The sequence below is a fragment of the Meles meles genome, chromosome 6, assembly GCF_922984935.1.
Source record: "Meles meles chromosome 6, mMelMel3.1 paternal haplotype, whole genome shotgun sequence".
NCBI lineage: Eukaryota > Metazoa > Chordata > Mammalia > Carnivora > Mustelidae > Meles > Meles meles.
The window spans coordinates 97,820,291-97,842,212 of record NC_060071.1 but is presented as its reverse complement, the minus strand read 5'-3'; the positions used below and the strand labels follow the sequence as shown (position 1 = coordinate 97,842,212).

General features: G+C 39.5%; 1 protein-coding gene across 1 annotated transcript; it reads right to left on the bottom strand.

The window, feature by feature from the left end:
* Positions 1 to 206: 206 nt before the first annotated feature.
* LOC123944406 (peroxiredoxin-1-like) lies at positions 207 to 799 on the bottom strand. The gene has a single exon (XM_046009501.1). It carries the CDS (start codon positions 769 to 771, stop codon positions 280 to 282), a length of 492 nt encoding a protein of 163 aa, XP_045865457.1. The 5' UTR covers positions 772 to 799; the 3' UTR covers positions 207 to 279.
* Between the last annotated feature and the right edge of the window lie 21,123 nt (positions 800 to 21,922).

Genomic DNA, 21,922 nt, shown 5'->3' with positions numbered 1-21,922 from the left:
TCTCTCCAGAGGAAGAAAGGCTGGTCTCCCCAACCCCTGCAGGAAAAGCCTGTTCCATCCCATACCACATCTGCACAGTCTAAGTCTTGTGTTTTAAGCATAACAATAGTACAAAAGAGATTTTGTTTTCATGGCCACCCACTGCAGCCCATCCCTAAAATGGCCCAGCACTCACTTCTGCTTAGAGAAATATTCTTTGCTCTTCTGAACATCAGGCTTGATGGTACCACTGCCAGGCTTCCAGCCAGCTGGGCACACTTCCCCATGCTTGTCAGTAAACTAGAAGGCCTGAACCAGTCGTAGAGTCTCATACACAGAGCAGCCAACAGGTAGGTCATTTACAGTTATCTGCCTAAGGATGCCTTTATCATCAATGATAAAGAGGCCCCTGAACGAGATGCCTTCATCAGCCTTTAAGACTCCATAGTCCTGAGCAATGGTACGCTTTGGGTCTGATACCAAGGGAATGTTCATGGGTTCCAGTCCTCCTTGTTTCTTGGGTGTGTTGATCCATACCAGGTGACAGAAATGAGAATCCACAGAAGCACCAATCACTTGACAGTTGAGTTTCTTAAATTCTTCTGCCCTGTCACTGAAAGCAATGGTCTCCGTGGGACACACAAAGGTGAAGTCAAGAGGGTAAAAGAAGAACACAACATATTTTCCTTTGTAGTCAGATAGGCTGAGGTCTTTGAACTGGCCATCTGGCATAACAGCCGTGGCTTTGAAGTTGGGGGCAGGATGCCCAATTTTGGCATTTCCTGAAGACATCTTGCTATTGGCCGTTCTACGAACATAAATGCCGAAGACAAGTCAGGAAGAAGACGCCGAGCATGATTTTTTTTTAACCACATCTGTGATTATAATACTCCTACCACTAGTGGTTTCTGTCAGTAGAATTAAGAAAAATCAGTAAATCTATTTTAAAATGTTTCACTGATTTTTCTATTGGGAATGACAGAGTTCAGTGGTGGTCAGTATAGGGAAACCCAGTTTCCCTGCGGGATTCTAGACTGAAAGTCCATGTTGCAATTCAAACAGGAGAAAGTTCAGTTTAGAATTTGAAACTTGTTCTTTTGTTGATAAGATTAGTGGTTGCCTATACTGTCTAGACTTCAGAATCATTTGTGGAATTAAAATATATATATGCAGATACATTACTCATCTATGAAAAAGAATGAGATCTTGTCATTTGCAACAACATGGATGGACTTAGCATTATACTAAGTGAAATAAGAAAAAAACAAGTACTATATGATTTCACTTATATGTGGAATCCAAAAAACAAAACAAACAAAAAGCAGAAACGCTCATAGATACAGTGAACAAACTGATGTTTGCCAGAAGGGAGGGGGTGGGGAGGATGGACAAAATGGGTGAAGGGGAATGGGAGAAACAGTCTTCCAATTACAGAATTAAGTTGGAAGGCTAAAAAGTACAACTTGGGGAATGTAAGTTAATGGTATTGTAATGTTACTGTGTCGTGACAGGTGGGTAGCTCGCTTGTGGTGAGCATAGCATAACTATGGACTTGCCAATCACTATGTTGTGCATGAGAAACTAATGAAACATTTTGAATCAACTATACTTAAAAAAAAGTTATAAATACTGTACTTGCTCCCATCTACTTGAAAAGAAAATATAAATATGAGGATTCTACTTCTAAATACTGAAATAGTAGGTTTGGGTGGGATCTAGAAATATGTTTTTTTTTTTAATCTTGATAGTTCTTTTTTCCCCATATTTCTTTTTTGATTATTATTTCTTTGATTATTATTTCTTTTTTTGATTCATATTTCTTTATTGATTATTATTATTAACATATAATGTATTATTTGCCCCAGGGGTACAGGTCTGTGAATCATTAGGCTTACACACTTCACAGCACTCACCTTATCACATATCTTCCCCAATGTCCAAACCCAACCACCCTCTCCATACCCCCTTCCCCCCAGCATCCCTCAGTTTGTTTTGTGAGATTAAGAGTCTCTTATGGGGGTCCCCGGGTGGCTCAGTGGGTTAAGCCTCTGCCTTCGGCTCAGGTCATGATCTCAGGATTCTGGGATCGAGTCCCACATCGGGCTCTCTGCTCAGCAGGGAGCCTGCTTCCTCCTCTCTCTCTGCCTGCCTCTCTGCCTACTTGTGATCTCTGTCTGTCAAGTAAATAAATTAAAAAAAAAAAAAGAGTCTCTTATGGTTTGTCTCCCTCCTGATTCCATCTTGTTTCATTTTTTCCTTCCCTACCCCCCAAACCCCCAACTCTGCCTCTCAAATTATCATATGATCAGAGAGATCATATGATAATTGTCTTTCTCTGATTGACTTATTTAGCTCATCATAATACCCTCTAGTTCCACCCACGTCTTGCAAAAGGCAAGAATTTATTTTTTGATGGCTGCATAGTATTCCATTGTATATGTATGCCACCTCTTCTTTATCCATTCATCTGTTTGTGGACATATAGGTTCTTTCCATAGTTTGGCTATTGTGGACATTGCTGCTATAAACATTTGGGTTCATGTGCCCCTTCAGATCACTACATTTGTATCTTTAGGGTAAATACCCAGTAGTGCAATTGCTGGGTCGTAGGGTAGCTCTATTTTCAACTTTTTTGAGGAACCTCCATGGTGTTTTCCAGAGTGGCTGCACCATCTTGCATTCCCACCAACAGTGGAGGAGGGTTCCCCTTTTCTCTGCATCCTCTCCAACATCTGTCATTTCCTGACTTGTTAATTTTAGCCATTGTGACTGGTGTGAGGTGATATCTCATTGTGGTTTTGATTTGTATTTCCCTGATGCCAAGTGATGTTGAGCACTTTTTCATGTGTCTATTGCCCATTTCAATTTTTTCTTTGCAGATATGTCTGTTCATGTCTTCTGCCCATTTCTTGATTGGATTATTTGTTCTTTGGGTGTTGAGTTTGATAAGTTCTTTGTAGATTTTGGATACTAGCCTTTTATCTGATATGTCATTTGTGAATATCTTCTCACATTCTGTCAGTTGTCTTTTGGTTTTGTTGACTGTTTCCTTTGCTGTGCAGAAGGTTTTGATCTTGTTGAAGTCCCAATAGTTCATTTTTGCCCTTGCTTCCCTTGTGTTTGGTGATGTTTCTAGGAAGATGTTGCTGTGGCTGAGGTTGCTGCCTGTGTTCTCCTCAAGAATTTTAATGTATTCCTGTCTCACGTTGAGGTCTTTCATCCATTTGTTGTCTATTTTTGTGTGTGGTGTAAGGAAATGGTCCAGTTTCATTCTTCTGCATGTGGCTGTCCAATTTTCCCAACACCATTTGTTGAAGAGACTGTCTTTTTTCCATTGGACATGTCAAAGATTAGTTGACCATAGATAGAGTTGAGGGCCTACTTCTGGGCTTTCTCTATTCTGTTGCATTGATCTATGTGTCTCTTTTTGTGCCAGTACCGTACTGTCTTGATGACTACAGCTTTGTAATAGAACTTAAAGTCTGGAATTGCAATGCCTCCAACTTTCACTTTCTTTTTCAACATTCCTCTGGCTATTCAGGGTCTTTTTTGGTTCCATATAAATTTCAGGATTATTTGTTCCATTTTCTTTGAAAAAAAATTGATGGTATTTGGATAGGGACTGCATTAAATGTGTAGATTGCTCTAGGTAGCATAGACATTTTCACAGTATTTGTTTTTCCAATGCATGAGCATGCAATGTTTTTTCATTTCTTTGCATCTTCCTCAATTTCTTTCTTGAGTACTTTATAGTTTTCTAAGTACAGATTCTTGGTCTCTTTGGTTAGGTTTATAGGTATATTTTGGTTTTGGGTGTAATCATAAATGGGATCGACTCCTTAATTTTTCTTTCTTCTGTCTTGCTGTTGGTATATAGAAATGCAACTCATTTCTGTGCATTGCTTTTATATCCTGACATTTTACTGAATTCCTGTACAAGTTCTAGCAGTTTAGAAGTGGAGTCTTTTGGGTTTTTCCACATAAAGTCACATCATCTGCAAAGAGAGAATTTGACTTCTTCTTTGCCGATTCGGATGCCTTTAATTTCTTTTTGTTTTCTGATTGCTGAGGCTATGACTTCTAGTACTATGCTGAATAGCAGTGGTGATAGTGGACATCGCTGCCATGTTCCTGATTTAGTTGAAAAGCTCTCAGTTTTTCCCCTTAAGAATGGTATTCGCTATGGGTTTTTCATAAATGGCTTTGATAATATTGAGGCATGTACCCTGTATTCCTATGCTTTGAAGAATTTTGATCAAGAAAGGATGCTTTACTTTGTCAAATGCTTTTTCAGCATCTATTGAGAGTATCAAATGGTTCTTGTTCTTTCTTTTATGAATGTCTTGTATCACATTGATTAATTTGCAGATGTTGAACAAACCTTACAGCCCAGGAATAAATCCCACTTGGTTGTGGTGAATAATTCTTTTAATGTACTGTTGGATCCTACTAGCTAGTATTTTGGTGAGAATTTTTGCATCCATGTTCTTCAGGGATATTGGTCTGTAATTCTCCTTTTTGATGGGGTCTTTGTCTGGTTTTGGGATCAAGGTAACATTGGCCTCATAAGATGTGTTTGGAAGTTTTTCTTCCATTTCCAATTTTGGGGAACATTTTCAGGAGAATTGGTATTAATTCTTCTTTAAATGCTTGGTAGAATCCCCCTGGGAAGCCACTTGGCTCTGGACTCTTGTTTGTTGGGAGATTTTTGAAGACTGCTTCAATCTCCTTTCTATTTCTTCCTAGTCCAGTTTTGGTAGTTTGTATGTCTCTAGGAATGCATCCATTTCTTCCAGATTGTCAAATTTGCTGGCGTTTAGTTGCTCATAATATGTTCTTATAATTGTTTGTATTTCTTTGGTGTTGGTTGTGATCTCTCCTCTTTCATTCATGATTTTATTAATTTGAATCCTTTCTCTTTTCTTTTGGATAAGTCTGGCCAGGAGTTTATCAATCTTATTAATTCTTTCAAAGAACCAGCTCCTAGTTTTGTTGATTTGTTCCATTGTTCTTCTGGTTTCTATTTCATTGATTTCTGCTTTGATTTATGATATCTTTTCTCCTGCTGGGTTTGGGCTTTCTTTGATGTTCTTTCTCCAGCTCTTTTAAATATAGGGTTAGGTTGTGTACTTGAGGCCTTTCTTGTTTCTTGAGAAAGGCTTGTATTGCTATATACTTTCCTCTCAGGACTACCTTTGCTGTGTTCCAAAGATTTTGAAAAGTTGTGTTTTCATTTTCATTTGTTTCCATGAATTTTTTCAATTCTTCTTTAATTTCCCAGTTGACCCATTCATTCTTTAGAAGGATTGTCTTTAGCCTCTACGTATTTGAGTTCTTTCAAACTTTCCTCTTGTGATTGAGTTCTAGCTTCAGAGCACTGTGTCTGAAAATGTGCAGGGAATGATCCCAATCTTATGGTACCAGTTGAGACCCAATTTGTGACCTAGGATGTGATCTAGGATAGAGAATGTTCCATGTCCAGTAGAGAAGAATGTGTACTCTGTTGCTTTGGGATGGAATGTTCTGAATATATCTGTGATGTCCATCTGGTCCAATGTGTCATTTAAGGCCTTTATTTCCATGTTGATGATCTATCCATTTGAGTGAGGGGGGTGTTAAAGTCCCCTATTATTGTATCATTGTCAATGTGTTTCTTTGATTTTGTTATTAATTGGTTTGTATAATTGACTGCTCCCATGTTAGGGGCATAGATATTTAAAATTGTTAGATCTTCTTGTTGGACAGACCCTTTCAGTATTATTAGTGTTCTTCCTCATCTCTTATTATAGTCTTTGGCTTAAAATCTAATTGATCTGATGTAAGAATTGTCACCCCAGCTTTCTTTTGATGTCCATTAGCATGGTAAATTGTTTTCCGCCCCCTCACTTTAAATCTGGAGGTGTCTTTGGGTCTTAAATGAGTTTCTTATAGGCAGCATATCAATGTTTCTTGTTTTTTTTTAATCCATTCTGATAATGTGTGTCTTTTGATTGGTGCATTTAGCCCATTTACATTCGGGGTAACTATTGATAGATATGAATTTAGTCCCATTGTATTGCCTGTAAGGTGACTGTTACTGTCTATTGTCTCTGTTTTTTCTTGTCTGTTACTCTTAGACACTCTCTTTGCTTGGAGGACCCCTTTCAATATTTCCTGTAGGGCTGGCTTGGTGTTTCCAAACTCTTTTAATTTTTGTTTGTCCTGGAGGATTTTTATCTCTCCTTCTATTTTCAATGACAGCCTAGCTGGATGTAGTATTCTTAGCTGCATATTTTTCTCATTTATTGCTTTGAATATATTATGCCAATTCTTTCTGGCCTGCCAGATCTCTGTAGATAAGTCTGCTGCCAATCTTATATTTCTACCATTGTATGTTACAGACTGCTTGTCCCAAGTTCCTTTCAGGATTTTCTCTTTGTCACTAAGACTTGTAAGGTTTACTATTAGTATTAGATGATGGGGTGTGGATCTTATTTTTATTGATTTTGATGAGGGTTCTCTGTGCCTCCTAGATTTTGATGCTTGTTCCCTTTGCCAAATTAGAGAAATTCTCTGCTATAATTCATTCCAATATACATTCTGCTCCTCTCTGTCTTTCTTCTTCTTCTGGGATCCCAATTATTCTAATATTGTTTCATCTTATGGTATCCCTTATCTCTCAAATTCTCCCCTTGTCGTCCAGTAGTTGTTTGTCTCTCGTTTGCTCAGCTTCATTATTCTCCATTATTTCATCTTCTATAGCAGTAATTCTCTCTTCTGCCTCATTTATCCTCACAGTAAGAGACTCCATTTTTGACTGCACCTCATTAATAACTTTTTTGATTTCAACTTGGTTAGATTTTAGTTCTATTATTTCTCCAGAAAGGAATTTTATTTCTCCAGGAAGGGTTTCTCTAATATCTTCCATGCCTTTTTTGATTCCAGCTAGCACTAGTCATTCTAAACTCTAGTTCTGACATATTACCAATGTCCTTATTGATTAGGTCCTTAGCCATCGGTACTGCCTCTTGTTCTTTTTTTTTTGTGGTGAGTTTTTCTGCTTTGTCATTTTATCCAGATAAGAATATATGAATGAGAGAATAAAATACTAAAAGGGTGGCAAAGACCCCAGAAAAATATACACTAACCAAATCAGATGAGACCGAAAACTTGGGGGGGTAGAGAAGAAAGAGAGACATACATATCTATATATCTATATCTATTTCTTTCTATCTATATATATATATTAGACTGGTGACTAGAACAGAGCCACCCACTTGATTTTGGTGTATTTTGGTCTCTTATAAGAAACTACCTCCTGGGGCGCCTGGGTGGCTCAGTGGATTAAGCCGCTGCCTTCGGCTCAGGTCGTGATCTCAGGGTCCTGGGATCGAGCCCCGCATCGGGCTCTCTGCTCCACAGGGAGCCTGCTTCCTCCTCTCTCTCTGCCTGCCTCTCTGCCTGCTTGTGATCTCTCTCTCCGTCAAATAAATAAATAAAATCTTTAAAAAAAAAAAAAAAAGAAAAGAAACTACCTCCTAAAATTTTAAAGAAAGGAAACATATATATACAAAAATAAGGGTAAACACAATGAAGGGATAGAATAAAGGCGAAAATGAAAAAAAATTGTAAAAAAGGAATTGATAAGATACGTTGGTTGGACAATGGGAAGAATAAAGAGTAGAGAATGTGCTCAGGCTGGAGACTAGAACAAAGTCATATGCTAGATTTAGGGTATATTTTGAGCTATTAGAAGAAATTGTATCCCAAAATTAAAAAAAAAAACCCTATTGGTATACAAAAATAAGGTTAAATACAATGAAGGGATAAAATATGACTGTAACATTGACGATTTAAAAAGATTTTTTTTTCAAGAAAGGTATTGCTTAGGTAAACTAGTTTAAAAAATGTTAAAAGAGGAAAGAGGAAAAGTTAAAAAAATAGAATTAAAGAATAAAATTAAAAAAATTTAACTTTGCAAGACTAAAGGATAATGGGGAAAGGGCCATGAATTCTATGTGTGGCTTTCCTCTAGCTTGGAGTTCTGCTGTTCTCCTTGATCGGTGAGCTTGGTCTTGGCTGGATGTTCTTGCTGATCTTCTGGGGGAGGGGGCCTGTTACAGTGAGTATCAGATGCCTTTGCCTGAGGTGGAATTGCCCCACCCTTGCTAGGGGCCGGGTTAAGTAATCTGCTCTGGTTGGCTCTTGGGAGCTTTTGTTCTCTGAATGCTTTCCATACAGCTCTGGAGGACAGGAATGAAAATGGCAGCCTCCCAATCTCGGGCCCAGAGGAGCTGAGAGTTCGGGACCGTATACCTCAGTGTGCCCTCAGATAAAAGCAATCACTCCTGTCTCCCTGGAATCTGTCCATGCTCTGAGCTCGCCCAGCCTGTGACCCAGCGTTTCTGTCTCTGGCATACAGCCCTGTTTGGAGTTTCCAAATTCAGGAGACTTCTACCGCACATTGCTATGCTGCTCCTCCTAGAGGAGGAAGGAGGGGGGTCTCTCTGGATCTGCCACTTGTGGGGTCCCTGCTCGAAGAACAGTGCCTTGGAACACTGTTTAAGGTAACCCTGAACTGAGAGCCCACTCCTCGGCTCTGTTTCCGTAGCTGGCTTCCCCAGTCTGACACCTGGGAGCTCCTCCACACTCAGACACCCTTGATATTTCTGTGACCCCGTGGGACCTGAGACCACACTGTCCCTGTGCAGTCTTCACCCCTGCTCAGCCTCTGGAACGATATCCCTCAGTGAAGCAGACTTCTAAAAGTTCTGATTTTGTCCTCTGTGGCTCCACTGCTTGCCAGGAGCTGCCCCCTCCTTGCACGGTCTATCTTCCCATTGTTTCAGATTCACTTCTCTGCACATCCTACTTTTCAGAAAGTGGATGATTATCTCTTCCTAGAATTGCTGCTCTTCTCCTCTTCTATCTCCTGTTGTGTTTGTAGGTATTTTTTTCAGGCAATTCTGCTTGTTTTCTGGTTTGAGAACCACACAGAGATAGAATATATTAGTAAGTAATAATAATTAGTAAGAAGTGTTAGCTTGAAACAAGCCTGTATTAGTCAGGACTCTTGCTTATAAGCAAATGTCAGAAACCCAAGCAAGCTTGAGCAAAATGGGATTTATTGGCTTAAGTAACTGGAAGGTTCAGGGTGGAACTGGCTCTACCAATAACAGGTCCTTTCATGGTGGGAAACGTTGCTTCCAGCAGCTGTAAACTCTCATTTTTAATTGTTCATGATTCAAAAGGAAGAGATTTTCTGTCTCCTCATATCAAATCATATGGATGGACTCTGGGCCTGCGTGGTGTAGGTAAGAGGAAGATGGTCATGTGATTAGCCAGAGGTCAGACAGGGCCCTGGAGATATGTTTCGTTAGAACCATATAGGGTGAAAAAGAGGCAGTTTTCCAGTGGAAAAAGGGATATTGGGGAGATAAGAATACAAATCTCCTCTACTGAAGTCTACCTCTCTGAATATAATGTAAAGACCTCTGGTGGTACAGTGATTTACCATGGGGCCTTTTGTAGCATTAAGCATTTAATCAAATGATGCAAAGCTATTGGGTCACCAAATTTCAAACAGGGAAGGTGAGTATAGGATGTACCTGTTATAATTTGAAAAATATATTTTCTCTTAACTCTGAATTTCATGGGTTTGACAGGGCAGCCTTCTAAAATGGCTTCTAATGATTTCCACCCCTTGGTATTCATATCCTGGTTTAACTCCTTCCCCTTGTGTGTGGGCTATACCTCGTGATTTGCTTCTAATGAATAGACTATGCAAAAGTGGTGGGATATCACTTCCAAGATTAGATCATGAAAGACTGTAAATTCCACCTCATGGGCATTTTCTTGCCTTTTTGATTTGCTTGCTTTGATGAAGCAAGCTTCATATTGGGAAGGTTTAAGTGTCAAGGAACTGAGGACAGGCTCTGGTCAATAGCCAACAAGGAAATGAAAGTTGTCAATAACCACATGAATGAGCTTGGAAGCACATTCTTCCATAGTGAAGCCTTGAGATGACTATGGCCCCAGTCAACACCTTGATTGCAGTCTGTGAGAGACTTTGGGCCTGAAGATCCAGCTAAGCTGTGCCCAGATTCCTGTCGCAATGAAACTGTGAGGTAATAAATGTTGTTCTAAGCCACTAAGTTTTGGATAATTTTTTATGCAGCAATAGATAACAAATACAATGAGAGACTTGAGATAAAAATTTCAGTATATTGTAGCCATTATTCATGGATGTAGAGTGCACTTTCTCCTTAGATCTGGTTTCTGGTTACCCAGTGCTATCTGCTGAGTTGTTGCATTTTTCCTTCACCCGGAGTTAGTTAGACCTGGAGTTCTGTGTTTTCTTAACATTTACTCCCTTCTAAATCACACTGCTTCCCACCACACATACTGATTTAGTCCAAGGGTAAGACTAAAAGCAAATGACAGGCTCAGGCACAAAACTGAGGAGGTCCTAGGCATCACACTTGGCTCACCTTAGTCCCAGCCCTGATTGAGCCAATAGTGCTGGTTTTATGTCTTCGTTCCAACTCTTACGCAGTTATCTGTTTACCTGTGATGGTATGCTAATGCTTCCTTAGAAATTAGTCTTTGTCCTATACCCAAGTATAGGTATATACTCAGTGTATGTATGTTTTTGTATGTGGCAGGTATGTGCTCATGTTTGTGTAAATCCATTTTTCTACACTTTTCTGCCCTCTTTTGATCCCTTTCTGAGAGTCTCCTTCCCAAGGGAGGAAAATTGATATTCTGGCTAGCTAGAGCCTAGGATATTCACTGGAGTCTGCATTACTAGTAGGCAGTGTATTGTGCTTTGAATGTAAACACCTAAACTGGTATCCTGTTTTATTTTTCCTAACTTTGTGTGGTAAGCACCCACAAGAGAAGGCCAGGCAGCTTCTTCTTTTGCATCTTAAATTGTCTTGTTGAGCTGTCTAGACAAGATTGTCTATCTGTTGGTTTTTTCTTTCACCTTCCATGTCTGAAACAGGGTGGTTACATAATGGCAGATTCTGTTTTCCCTTAAGACCTTGCCAGTTTTTATTTCCTGGGGGAGGAGATGGGAAGCTGTGTTTAGGCCTTCAGGGCTAAACCATATTATTCAATCCAGCTTCTGTCAGACCTCAGCTTTAGGAGTTATTGGGTGTTGGTTTGGAAGTTAATAAAGTGGTAAATTTCGCATTGGTCACTGTTCTTAACTATGGTTGTCTTGCTTGGAAAATATGCAGGCAGGAGAGGTGAGTGATAGGGCAGGATCTGAGCTTAATAAGAGCCCAATATCCAAACTTCACCTTGCATTCCTAAAAATTGCTGTTCATTGTGAGGCTGAATGGGTATAAGCAGAGAGTCTGGAATTTAGAGTCAAAGTGCTATGTGGAAGACTTTGCCTTTTGTGTGAAATGCCGCAGCTGATTTAAATTGTGGCAGCCCGGCTGCAGATGGTGTTATTGACATGGGGACGATGGCTGGACTTGGCGAGAAAAAGGTTTCATTTTGTGGTCAGAACAGGTTTGAGTGAGATGGAAGCCTGAGCGAGCAGGGAGAGTATTTCCTCAGGGAGAGAAGAACTTCTGTAGGTATTTGTAGACCTGCAGAGATAGCTTCAAATGTTATGAAACGAGTATGTAGGGAAAGGGCAAACTCTTTCTGGGGCCAGAGAAAACTAAACTCAAAATGGTAGAGAGCTTTGGTGCTCTGGCTTTTTAGGACGATATTTTGTGGTTAGACAGCACTCACTTCATGTCTTTAGTCTTTCAAAGAGGACAATTTTTGTTTCCCAGGGAAGATCAGGTCCTCTTGCAGTGGGAAACTAGATGACAGCAAGGGATTTTTATTTATTTGGATTTTTATTTATTTTTTTTAATTAATTATTTTTTCAGCGTAACAGTATTCATTGTTTTTGCACAATACTCAGTGCTCCATGCAATATGTGCCCTCCCTATTAACCACCACCTGGTTCCCCCAACCTCCCACCCCCGCCCCTTCAAAACCCTCAGGTTGTTTTTCAGAGTCCATAGTCTCTCTTTTTTTTTTTTTTACTTTGAAGGTGGTACTTCTCGGGGCTTTTTTTTTTTTTTTATTCGTTTATTTGTTTATTTACAGCATAACAGTGTTCATTGTTTTGGCATCACACCCAGTGCTCCATGCAAAACGTGCCCTCCCCATTACCCACCACCTGTTCCCCCAACCTCCCACCCCTGACCCTTCAAAACCCTCAGGTTGTTTTTCAGAGTCCATAGTCTCTTATGGTTCGCCTCCCCTTCCAATTTCCCTCAACTTCCTTCTCCTCTCCATCTCCCAATGTCCTCCATGTCATTTGTTATGCTCCACAAATAAGTGAAACCATATGATACTTGACTCTCTGCTTGACTTATTTCACTCAGCATAATCTCTTCCAGTCCCGTCCATGTTGCTACAAAAGTTGGGTATTCATCCTTCCTTTTTTTTTTAGTAAACATATAATGTATTTTTATCCCCAGGGGTACAGGTCTGTGAATCACCAGGTTTACACACTTCACAGCACTCACGATAGCACATACCCTCCCCAATCTCCCTCCCCCTCTCCCAACCCCACCTCCCCCCAGCAACCCCCAGTTTGTTTTGTGAGATTAAGAGTCATTTATGGTTTGTCTCCCTCCCAATCCCATCTTGTTTCATTTATTCTTCTCCTATCCCCCTAACCCCCCAATGTTGCATCTCCACGTCCTCATATCAGGGAGATCATATGATAGTTGTCTTTCTCCGATTGGATTTTTATTTTTTGATGCTGCCTTTGGAGTAGTGAAGATTAACCAAGACCTCAGGAATTAAAAAATCAGAGGAAAACAGATTTTGATGAGAATCACTTGACAAAGATTATTTCATCTGTTTGGACCCTCTAAGAATAAAAGAAGACAGGAGCAACCTCACAGATTACCAGCACCTGGGGTTTTGGTAAGCCATGGATTTCACTGACTTCAGTTATATTTAATTTCAAAAATGTAGTCTCCAATGTTTAGCATGAACTGACCAGCATCCTTGTAACACAGAAACCATGGAGAATATTCCACTCCCCCCCCTTGCTTTTTCTGTCTATCCTTCTCCTCTCAGATAATACTCAATCTCTGTTATGATTTATGGCAGGTGACAGCAATGTGGGAAAATTTGCTTTGTCTTGGAAATGCCACTGGGGCAGTTACCACATTTGGGTGTAAATTTTCAAATGAGTGGGAGAGTAATATTGATATTCATGTGTTTTATTGACAACGTTGAAGTTGAGGAATGAGACAGCTAAGTGTTGCAGTTAGGATTAATTTAACTTCGGTGATGCCAAGGAGCAACTCTCATTCTTGGTAAAAACCCCTAGGCTGTAGCTGAAGAAGGCAGCTAGGCCTCTGAGGTTGCTCTCTGGTTGGTACTGAGCAGAGTATGCTATTGAGGGGGAAAGATAGGAGCTCTGATTTCCTTGGGACTTTAATTTCTTTGTATTTGCACTTTAATTTCTCCATGGGAATTTAATGAGGGATGGAAATTAAGAGTGTATAAATTTAGGTTATTTTAACTTCCTGGTGAATTGAACCTTTTAAGATGATGAAGTGACCTTCTTTATCTCTAGCAATGCTTTTGGCTTTGAAGTCTATTTTTTATATTGATATAGTCACATACCAGCTTTCTGTTAGCATTTGCGTGGTATATCTCTTTGTGTTCTATTGTGATTTGGGCCTTTCTGAATCTGTATTTTTGATGTGTATCTTGTAAAGAGCACAGTTGGGTTTTCTTTCTTTAATCCAGTCTAATTTTGTCTTTTAATAGGAATATCTACATTTAATCTATTTTTGATATATCTTTGAGTTGACTGTTTTACTGTGTTTTCTATTTGTCTTACCTATTCTATGCCCCCTTTTCTCTGAAAGAAGAGAAAAGTTTTGGACTTATTATGTTATTCCAGTTTATACTTTCCTCCCAAATGATGTTAGGACTTTGGACCACTTAACTCCCTCTTGGCTTGTTGTGTTTTTATTGATATTTTAATTCTCTATATATTTGAGACCTCATAAAAATATTATTATTTTGCTCTGTATGGTCAATATTCATTTAGATTCACCCACATATTTACCATTTCTATTGCTTTTTATTCCTTCACACTCTCTATACTTCCATTTGGGATCACCTTTTTTCTTATGCCCAGGGAATCCTGTAAAGTGTAGGAAGTTCCACTGCTGTTCACTCATTTGATCCCAAGGAGTTCTCCAGGTAGCCAAGGGGTCTAGGAGGAGTTTGACCTTCTCTAGCACCATGGTGTCTGGCAACAAGGTCCAGGTTTGGATCCATTCTCTAGCAAGTAGCTACAGAGCTCTGTAGCTCTGCCAAACTTGTGAGGAGCTGCTTCCATGACCCAAGCATAATGGGCAGCTGGGTCTGGGAGAGACATGGACTCAGGGCCTGTGAGAGATTTTATTTCCAGGAGAGCCCAGTATATGGCCAGCAATTGCTGCTCTCATGGTGTGTAACACGGGGCTGAGGAGAGCAGTTTTTTGCATAAGAAACCCATGGACAATTTATGGCCATCATGGATGGATCCAGAGCCTGGAGGAGGCTTGAGAGGAGGTTGGTAAAGCTTCAGTGGTGAAGAAATTTCTGAGCGCTAATGAGAATACCTATTATATTGTGGTCTGGATAGAGTTCTAGAGCCTTTTGTTGGAGGGGGACAATTAAATGCAGATTAATTTGAAAATAATAGTATAAATGACCTTAAATAAAATGTGTAAATGAGGAATATGTTGTCTGCAGAACCCAAAAAGAACTAAAAGATATTGTGGGTGCTGAGGTTCTTGACCTTGTCAGGAATGGAGCAGTCCTTATTTTACTGAGTACTTACTAGACATTGAAATGAAACAATGGGACTTTGCATTATGTGTAAGGCAATGGCTCAGTCAGTCCTCTTTTTCCTTTCTTTTTCTTCCTTCCTTTCTTTCTTTTTTTAGTGTGTGTGTTTTAATTTATTTGAGAGAGAGGAAGATACAGAGACAGAGCATGAGCAGGGAGAGGAGGCAGAGGAAGAAGCAGACTCCCCATTAAGCAGGGAGCCCTGTTAGTCCCCTTTTCTGAACTCTTTTGTGAGTAATTGTCCCAAATGAGCGCTTCCAATAAATCTCAGAGGAGATCAGTGTAATCAATATAATGTTAATAGTTGTGAATCAATGTAATGTCATACCTGTGACCCTGGAGAAAATTGGATATAGTTAAGATCTTGCTTGCAAAGATTATGTGTGATTTTAAGACTGTTGAGGTATCCTATAGACAGCTAAGTAAACAAGTACCTTATTTTGATGGTAAAGGCAAACTGCAGTTGAAAGTCTGTTGAAATATTCCCTAATTAGAATATTTAATCAAATCTACAATACCAAAATATTTATTAGTTGGCGATTGGAAAGTCAATAATTTCAATAATATTGGGACTAGGAGCCTTGATGGGTAGGATCAAGGCATTTAAGGTTGTATAATCCACTATGAGGCACCATTCATTATTTCTAAGCTCAAGTACAGGCAAAATTATTTTTTTTAAAGATATTATTTATTTATTTGATAGACAGAGATCACAAGTAGGCAGAGAGGCAGGCAGAGAGAGAGAGAAGCAAGCTCCCTGCTGAGCAGAGAGCCCAATGCAGGGCTCGATCCCAGGATCCTGGGATCCTGAGCCAAAGGCAGAGGCTTTAACCCACTGAGCCACCCAGGCACCCCCAAAATTAGATTATTAAATGAAAAGACAGGATAATCACCCCTTCTCTAAATGGGTTGTCTTGTATAAAGGATTTCAATCACTGAATATTCTAATTTACATCAGTCCATATTAACTTTTTTAATGGGGGGAGGGAAAGGTGTCAAGGGCAGACAACTTAATTTTAATTTGTTACTCATTGGGTCAGAGATCCATACCCACTGTGGTATATTTTAGGGCAGTGCCTTGACTGTGGGGAATTTAGGCAGTAGTTCCAATGGTTAAGATGAGGCATACCTATTTGTCCCCTATTTTATATTAACTCCCTAGGAGTATAGGGTATACCATGTTTAAATGTAGTGGAATCCCTAATATTGTGTTTGTGAAAGTTTGTCAATTGGTGCATGTTATTAGATATTAAAGTTAATTCAGAATCTATGTTATATAAGTCCAAAAGACAATCAGTGCCCTTTTATCTTTCACTATATAAATTCTTTTAGTAAATTTTGGATTTAATAAAATTTGGATCAAATTGTGGCTCTGTTTCAGTTTTTTGTTTGTTTCTTCCCCCTATATTCAGCCCCCCCCCCCACCCCCATGTTGTGTGGGTGCAGAGGGGTGGGAAAGGAGAGGGGGAGAGATAGATATTTCTGGGCATATTTCAAGGATATGAAGTGTCCTCTATCTTGCTCTTATTTGTAAATTTAATTTTCCAAGAGAGCCTCACATCAGTATCTAAAAGGCTAGGGGATTCCCTTGTGGCAATAATTATTTTATAGGGCTTGAGGGCCCCAGGCTTAAATCAGGTTTGAATTAGCCCCTTTGCTGTGCCACGAGGGTGCCATGGGTGTTTTTCCTATAACCCTGAGGATTCAGATCTTAGTTATGACAGAGGCATATGCAGCATAGTGACAGAATTATTTGGAGATCTTGGTAAGCTGTTTGCTCTTAGGACTGAGGGCATCAGCACACTACATAATGGCTGCTTTTTTTTTTTTTTTTTCTCTTTCCCTCCACCCCTTTCTTACTACCTAATGACTATTCTTTCATGAGTGACCACTGATAGACTTGTATCTTGCACAGGCTACAGTCTTTCCTTTGAATATGTTATATATCTGAGACTATGGCTGGTAAGACACAATCGATTGGTTATGGAGTATGAGTCTTTACCCGGAGCCTAGCATCAGTCAGGGAAATGGCAGTTCCCTTCTAAGATAATAGATAGGTCTGTGGTGAGACACAGTATTTGAATCAATATTTGATATTTGGCATTTAGGAAAAGGAGTATGGTATGTTTTTCCTTTTTTTCTCCACCTTTACCCTTGGAATGGACAGACTCACCCAGCAGCAGGATATGGAGATGAAAGGGAAATATTAGGACTATCAACTCCTTTTGTTCACTGTTGACAGGAGAACCCTTAGCCCGGCAAGCTACGTTTAATAGTAATACTCTGTATCTCCTGATTATTCCTTGATTAATGAATCCTATAAAATTGATGGGAAAAAGAGCTAACAGTTTTTGAGATCCTGACAGTCCCTGTGTGAAATGTTCTATACTTGAAAATGTAAGCAGACTGGAGATCCTTTGTATAAGGTCTCTACTTAAAAAGAACCTCAAATAAGTGATTCATTTGTAGAGATCTCGTGGCCTGAACACAGGCCTTGAAGAATGGAAGAAATGCTGGCCTTATGAAGTTTGGTTTTAGGGCAGGAGTGATGGGGAGCTGAAGTGGTGGAGGACATTGATGGCGGCAGGATCAGGGTGGGGCCATTAATGCAGTGGTGAGGGTGGTACAGAGGCAATGAAGATAGAAGAGGAATGCTGTTTACAATTTGCTTTCCCCAGAAACTAGAGCCAGAGGCTAGGATTTGGATGCTGGGAGTTTAAATGGGAGGTGACTCTTGGAAGCAGGGGAAAGAAGTGCGGTGTTTGCTTGACATGGCAAACAGCAGGAATGGAGGAATCTGAGGTCACACTGGGCTGTCATGGTTGTGGCTGAAATCAGAGGTGGACCTTGGGGTTGAGATGTGGACACCCGAGGCATTTGCTCTTGTCTACCCCTGTAACATAGCTTATATTCACATGTATCTTGCATTAAGTTCATTTTTTCACTGAGTCTTTAAGGAGGTGGCTGCCCTTAATCTCTATATGACTCAATCTCTTGAGTTAGAAGAATAAGCTTTAGTTCTTGCTGTGCATGGTTGTAGGCCATGACTGATATTTTTTCCCTCCTCTACATTCTAGAGTTCTCTTAGTGTTTGGGTGGGTGTAGTAGGCCTGCTTGGCTTGGTGATACAGACAGAACTTCATCCCTGAGGGGCCTGAACCCGTGGATGTCTTTTGCTTTTATTAGGTATTGGTTGCTTCAGTTGCCCATCTGCTGTTACACCTCGATAGGAAAACACCAGAAAATGGCAGCAAGTGGATGTCCTAGGTACCAGTACCAATGCGCATTTCCATGCTCTTATTATGAAGCAGAAATCTTGGTTCTTTATGATAATCAGAGTTTAGCATCTACAACATCATACATTTTTATTACCTGCTGGGCAACTGGCATAAGGATCCCAAAGTGATCAGGTTGCTAATTATAGTTTCAGGTTCAGTGCAGTCCTTGCCATACTGCCTGGTGGGAGTACCCCCTGGCCCCACTCTGCCAACCTGAGAACCAGGACCTCAAATCAGAGAGCCCAAGATAATGGGAAGTAAAGCACATATTCCACACATGGAGTCACTAGGAGTCACAGAGAGTGGCCCAATACCAAATCCACTCCCTGGTTCTCTACCCATGTATTCAGCTATTGGGTCACAGATCTCTATATTGGTCATTGGTTGAACTGCACATACTGCATCTGGGAGGACAGTACCCCTATCCTGCAGAGTATCATCCCTGAATTAGTGCCCTAGCAAAGGTTCTAGTATTCTAGTATACTAGTAATACTAATATATAGTAATATATATAGCAATATATAGTATACTAGTATATAGTAATACTAGTACACTAGTATTCTAGTAAGGGTGTTCTAGTATTCCCATTAGTCCTTACTTCAGGGGGAGTCTAAGCTCATACAGAACACTCCCCCAAAGATGCTGCTGAAATCAGGGGTTAGGCTGAGAGAATGTGACTCAGGCTTCAGAGGCATCCACTATAGGAGAGAAATGCTAGTATTATTTAAAATGACCATGAAAGTTATGAAGGCTGCTTTAATTTTTGCCTAGGGAAGGGAATTGATCTAGCCTCACAGATAATTTTTTTCTGGCTTTATTGAGGTATGATTGACAAATATTGAATATATTTAAGGAATACAGTGTGATGTTTTGATATATGTATTCCATGTGAAATGATTATATTACAATCAACCTAATTTATCTATCACCTCACATATTTACCTGTCTGTAAGAATACTTAAGAGTCACTCTTGGCAAATTTCAAGTGTACAGTGCATTATTAACTGTAGGCACCATGCTGAACATTAGATCTCAGAACTTATTCATCTTATAACTGAAAGTTTGTAACCTTTGACTAAATCGTCCTTATCCCCCAGTTGCTGGTAAGCACATTCTACTCTCTGTTTCTATGTGGTTGACTTTTTTGGATTCTAGTATAAGTGAGATCATGCAGTATTTGTCTTTCTGTGCCTGGCTTATTTTACTTAGTATAATGTCTTCCAGATTCATCCATGTTCTCGAGGTCCTTCTTTTTTAGGGCATAGTGATATTCTATTATTTGTGCATATGATGAATCGATAAAGAAAATATATATACCTATCCCATTCAATACCACACTTTCTTTATCCATTCATCAATTGGCAGACATTTAGGTTGTTTAGATTGTTTCTGTATCTTGCTGATTGTGAATAATGCTGCAATGAACATGGGGGTACAAATATCTTTTTAAGATATTGAATTCATTTCCTTTGGCTACACGCCCAGAAATAGGATTGCTGGATTCCACAGAAGTTCTATTTTTAATTTTTTGAGGAATCTCCGCACTGTTTCCCAGAATAGCTATACCAATTTGCATTCACACCAACAGTGTTTAAGGAGTCCCTCTTCACATCCTTGCCAACACTTGTTGTTTTTTGACTTTTGGTAATAGCCATTCTAACAGGTATGAAGTGATACCTCGCTGTGGTTTTGATTTGCATTTCCCTAATAATTAGTGATGCTGAGTACCTTTTCATATGCCTGTTGGAACTTTGTAGATCTTTTTTGAAAAATGTCTATTCAGGTCCTTTGTCCATTTTAAAATCAGATTTATTTCTTTTGCTATTGAATTGTATGAATTCCTTAAATGATTTGGCTATTAATTCCTTATTGGATATATGGTTAGCAAATATTTTCTCTCATTCCAGACATGCATTTTCATTTTATTGACATGTGGAAGGGGCACGAGAGCTTTTTAGGTTTTCTTTTTAAAAGGAAACTAATACCATTCACGAAGGTTGCACCCTCACGACCTAAATAACCTCCCCAAAGTACCACCTCCTAATATAATCAAATTGGTGGTTGGGATTTCAACACATGAATTTTGGAGGACAAAAACAGTCCATTGCAAAATGCTAGGTAATATAAATGCCAAGTACATTGTATTTACCCCCAAAAAATGGAGGAGGAAAAGGAGGAAGAACAGGAAGAGAGTGATTCATTTTGAAGTTGAAACTGAAAGAAACAGAAATTCTCAACCTCTTTCCCCTGCCCCACCTTTTGAAGAAACTGTTCATGCTTGGGATTTATCACAGATACATAGGCCCTGAATGGAAAATCTGAACATATGTGTGATATCTGAAGGAGCTTACAGAATTTTTAATTATTCACTATATATCAGTTACATTAAAAAATGTCTACTTTCTTACTTAGAATAACTAATTCATGCTTAATCTGGTATTTATTACTGTGGGAAATTTTATTTTCTTATTTTCCTTATACTTCCTGTTTAGCAGCATGGCATTGGCTGAGAGGTTAAAAAAGCAGAAAGACAGCAACATCAAGGTTGAGTAGAGTGTATGAGGGCATAAAATGCCCAGAAGAAACGGAATCCATGATACGTTTGATGTTACATGACCAGCAATCATTCCACCTTTCCATGCCTCTTAACAGTTTGTTTCTGATTAACTATTTTTTTTTTATCAATTTGTTGGGTAACAGTAGTACTTAAAAATATGACACTATACAAGTGTAAGATAATATTTTCCCAATGCACTATGTGAAAGAATTGGAAGACAAGGGAGAAGGTGGTTGCTAATACACTCTTAGGCCAAGAAGGAGGTTGAATTGACTTATTAATCAGAAGAAAAAAAATGTTCTTTAAATGTTATTTAAAACTACAACTACCTGCTTCTGGTACCTGCTTCTGTCCCAAGGGAGTGGCATAGTTTTCATATTAGACTTTTAAAGAACAGTATTATCTATCATAAATGTTAGTTTACTAGCTCTTTTTTTTTTTTAAAGATTTTATTTATTTATTTGATAGACAGAGATCACAAGCAGGCAGAAAGAGAGGAGGAAGCAGGCTCCCCACTGAGCAGAGAGCCTGATGTGGGGCTCAATCCCAGGATCCTGGGATCATGACCCAAGCCATAGGCAGAGGCTTTAACCCACTGAGCCACCTAGGTGCCCCGGTTTATTAGCTCTTGAAGTCCTTCATCCCCCAAACCTTCAGTTAAGATGACTCTTCTTGGTGGTAATGGTGTTTTGAAGAAATTAAGGAAAGGACTGGTTCTAAATCCGGGAGTGATCAGGGAGATGAAATTGGAGTGAGACAGTTCAGGAAATTGACTGCAAAGCAGTTGTGAGATTATGAGTCCCCAGGAATCCTGGGAGGCAGTAGTCTTCCCTTTAGACATGGGCTAAGAGTTTGAAACCATTCTTATACATTTCAGAGATCAGAGTGACCTCACATGACATCCAGTGACTCTCTTTTGTGTTCCTAAACCACCTTTCAGTTCTGATACAGGAGCTATTTCAGTTCAGTGGAGCATAAAATGCAGAACTCTGGCCAGAAGGAAGGTCAGGAGCTTTCAAATTTTGGCAATGAATACAAGTTTTTAAATATATTCTTTGGGCTAATCAGAAGTCCTGATTATAGTTTATAACAATTGTGTTAAATGAAAGAGCATTAAATATCATTTTTTAGAAGATTTATTTATTTTAGAGAGAGTGCATGCATGGGGGAGGAGCAGAGGGAGAGAATCCTCAAACGGACTCCCACTGAAGGTGGAGCCTGAGGCCACCCACTGATCTCATGACCCATT

Bases quoted from the DNA above. Each gene is read 5' to 3' on its own strand.
- LOC123944406 (XM_046009501.1), bottom strand. From the start codon at position 771: ATGTCTTCAGGAAATGCCAAAATTGGGCATCCTGCCCCCAACTTCAAA.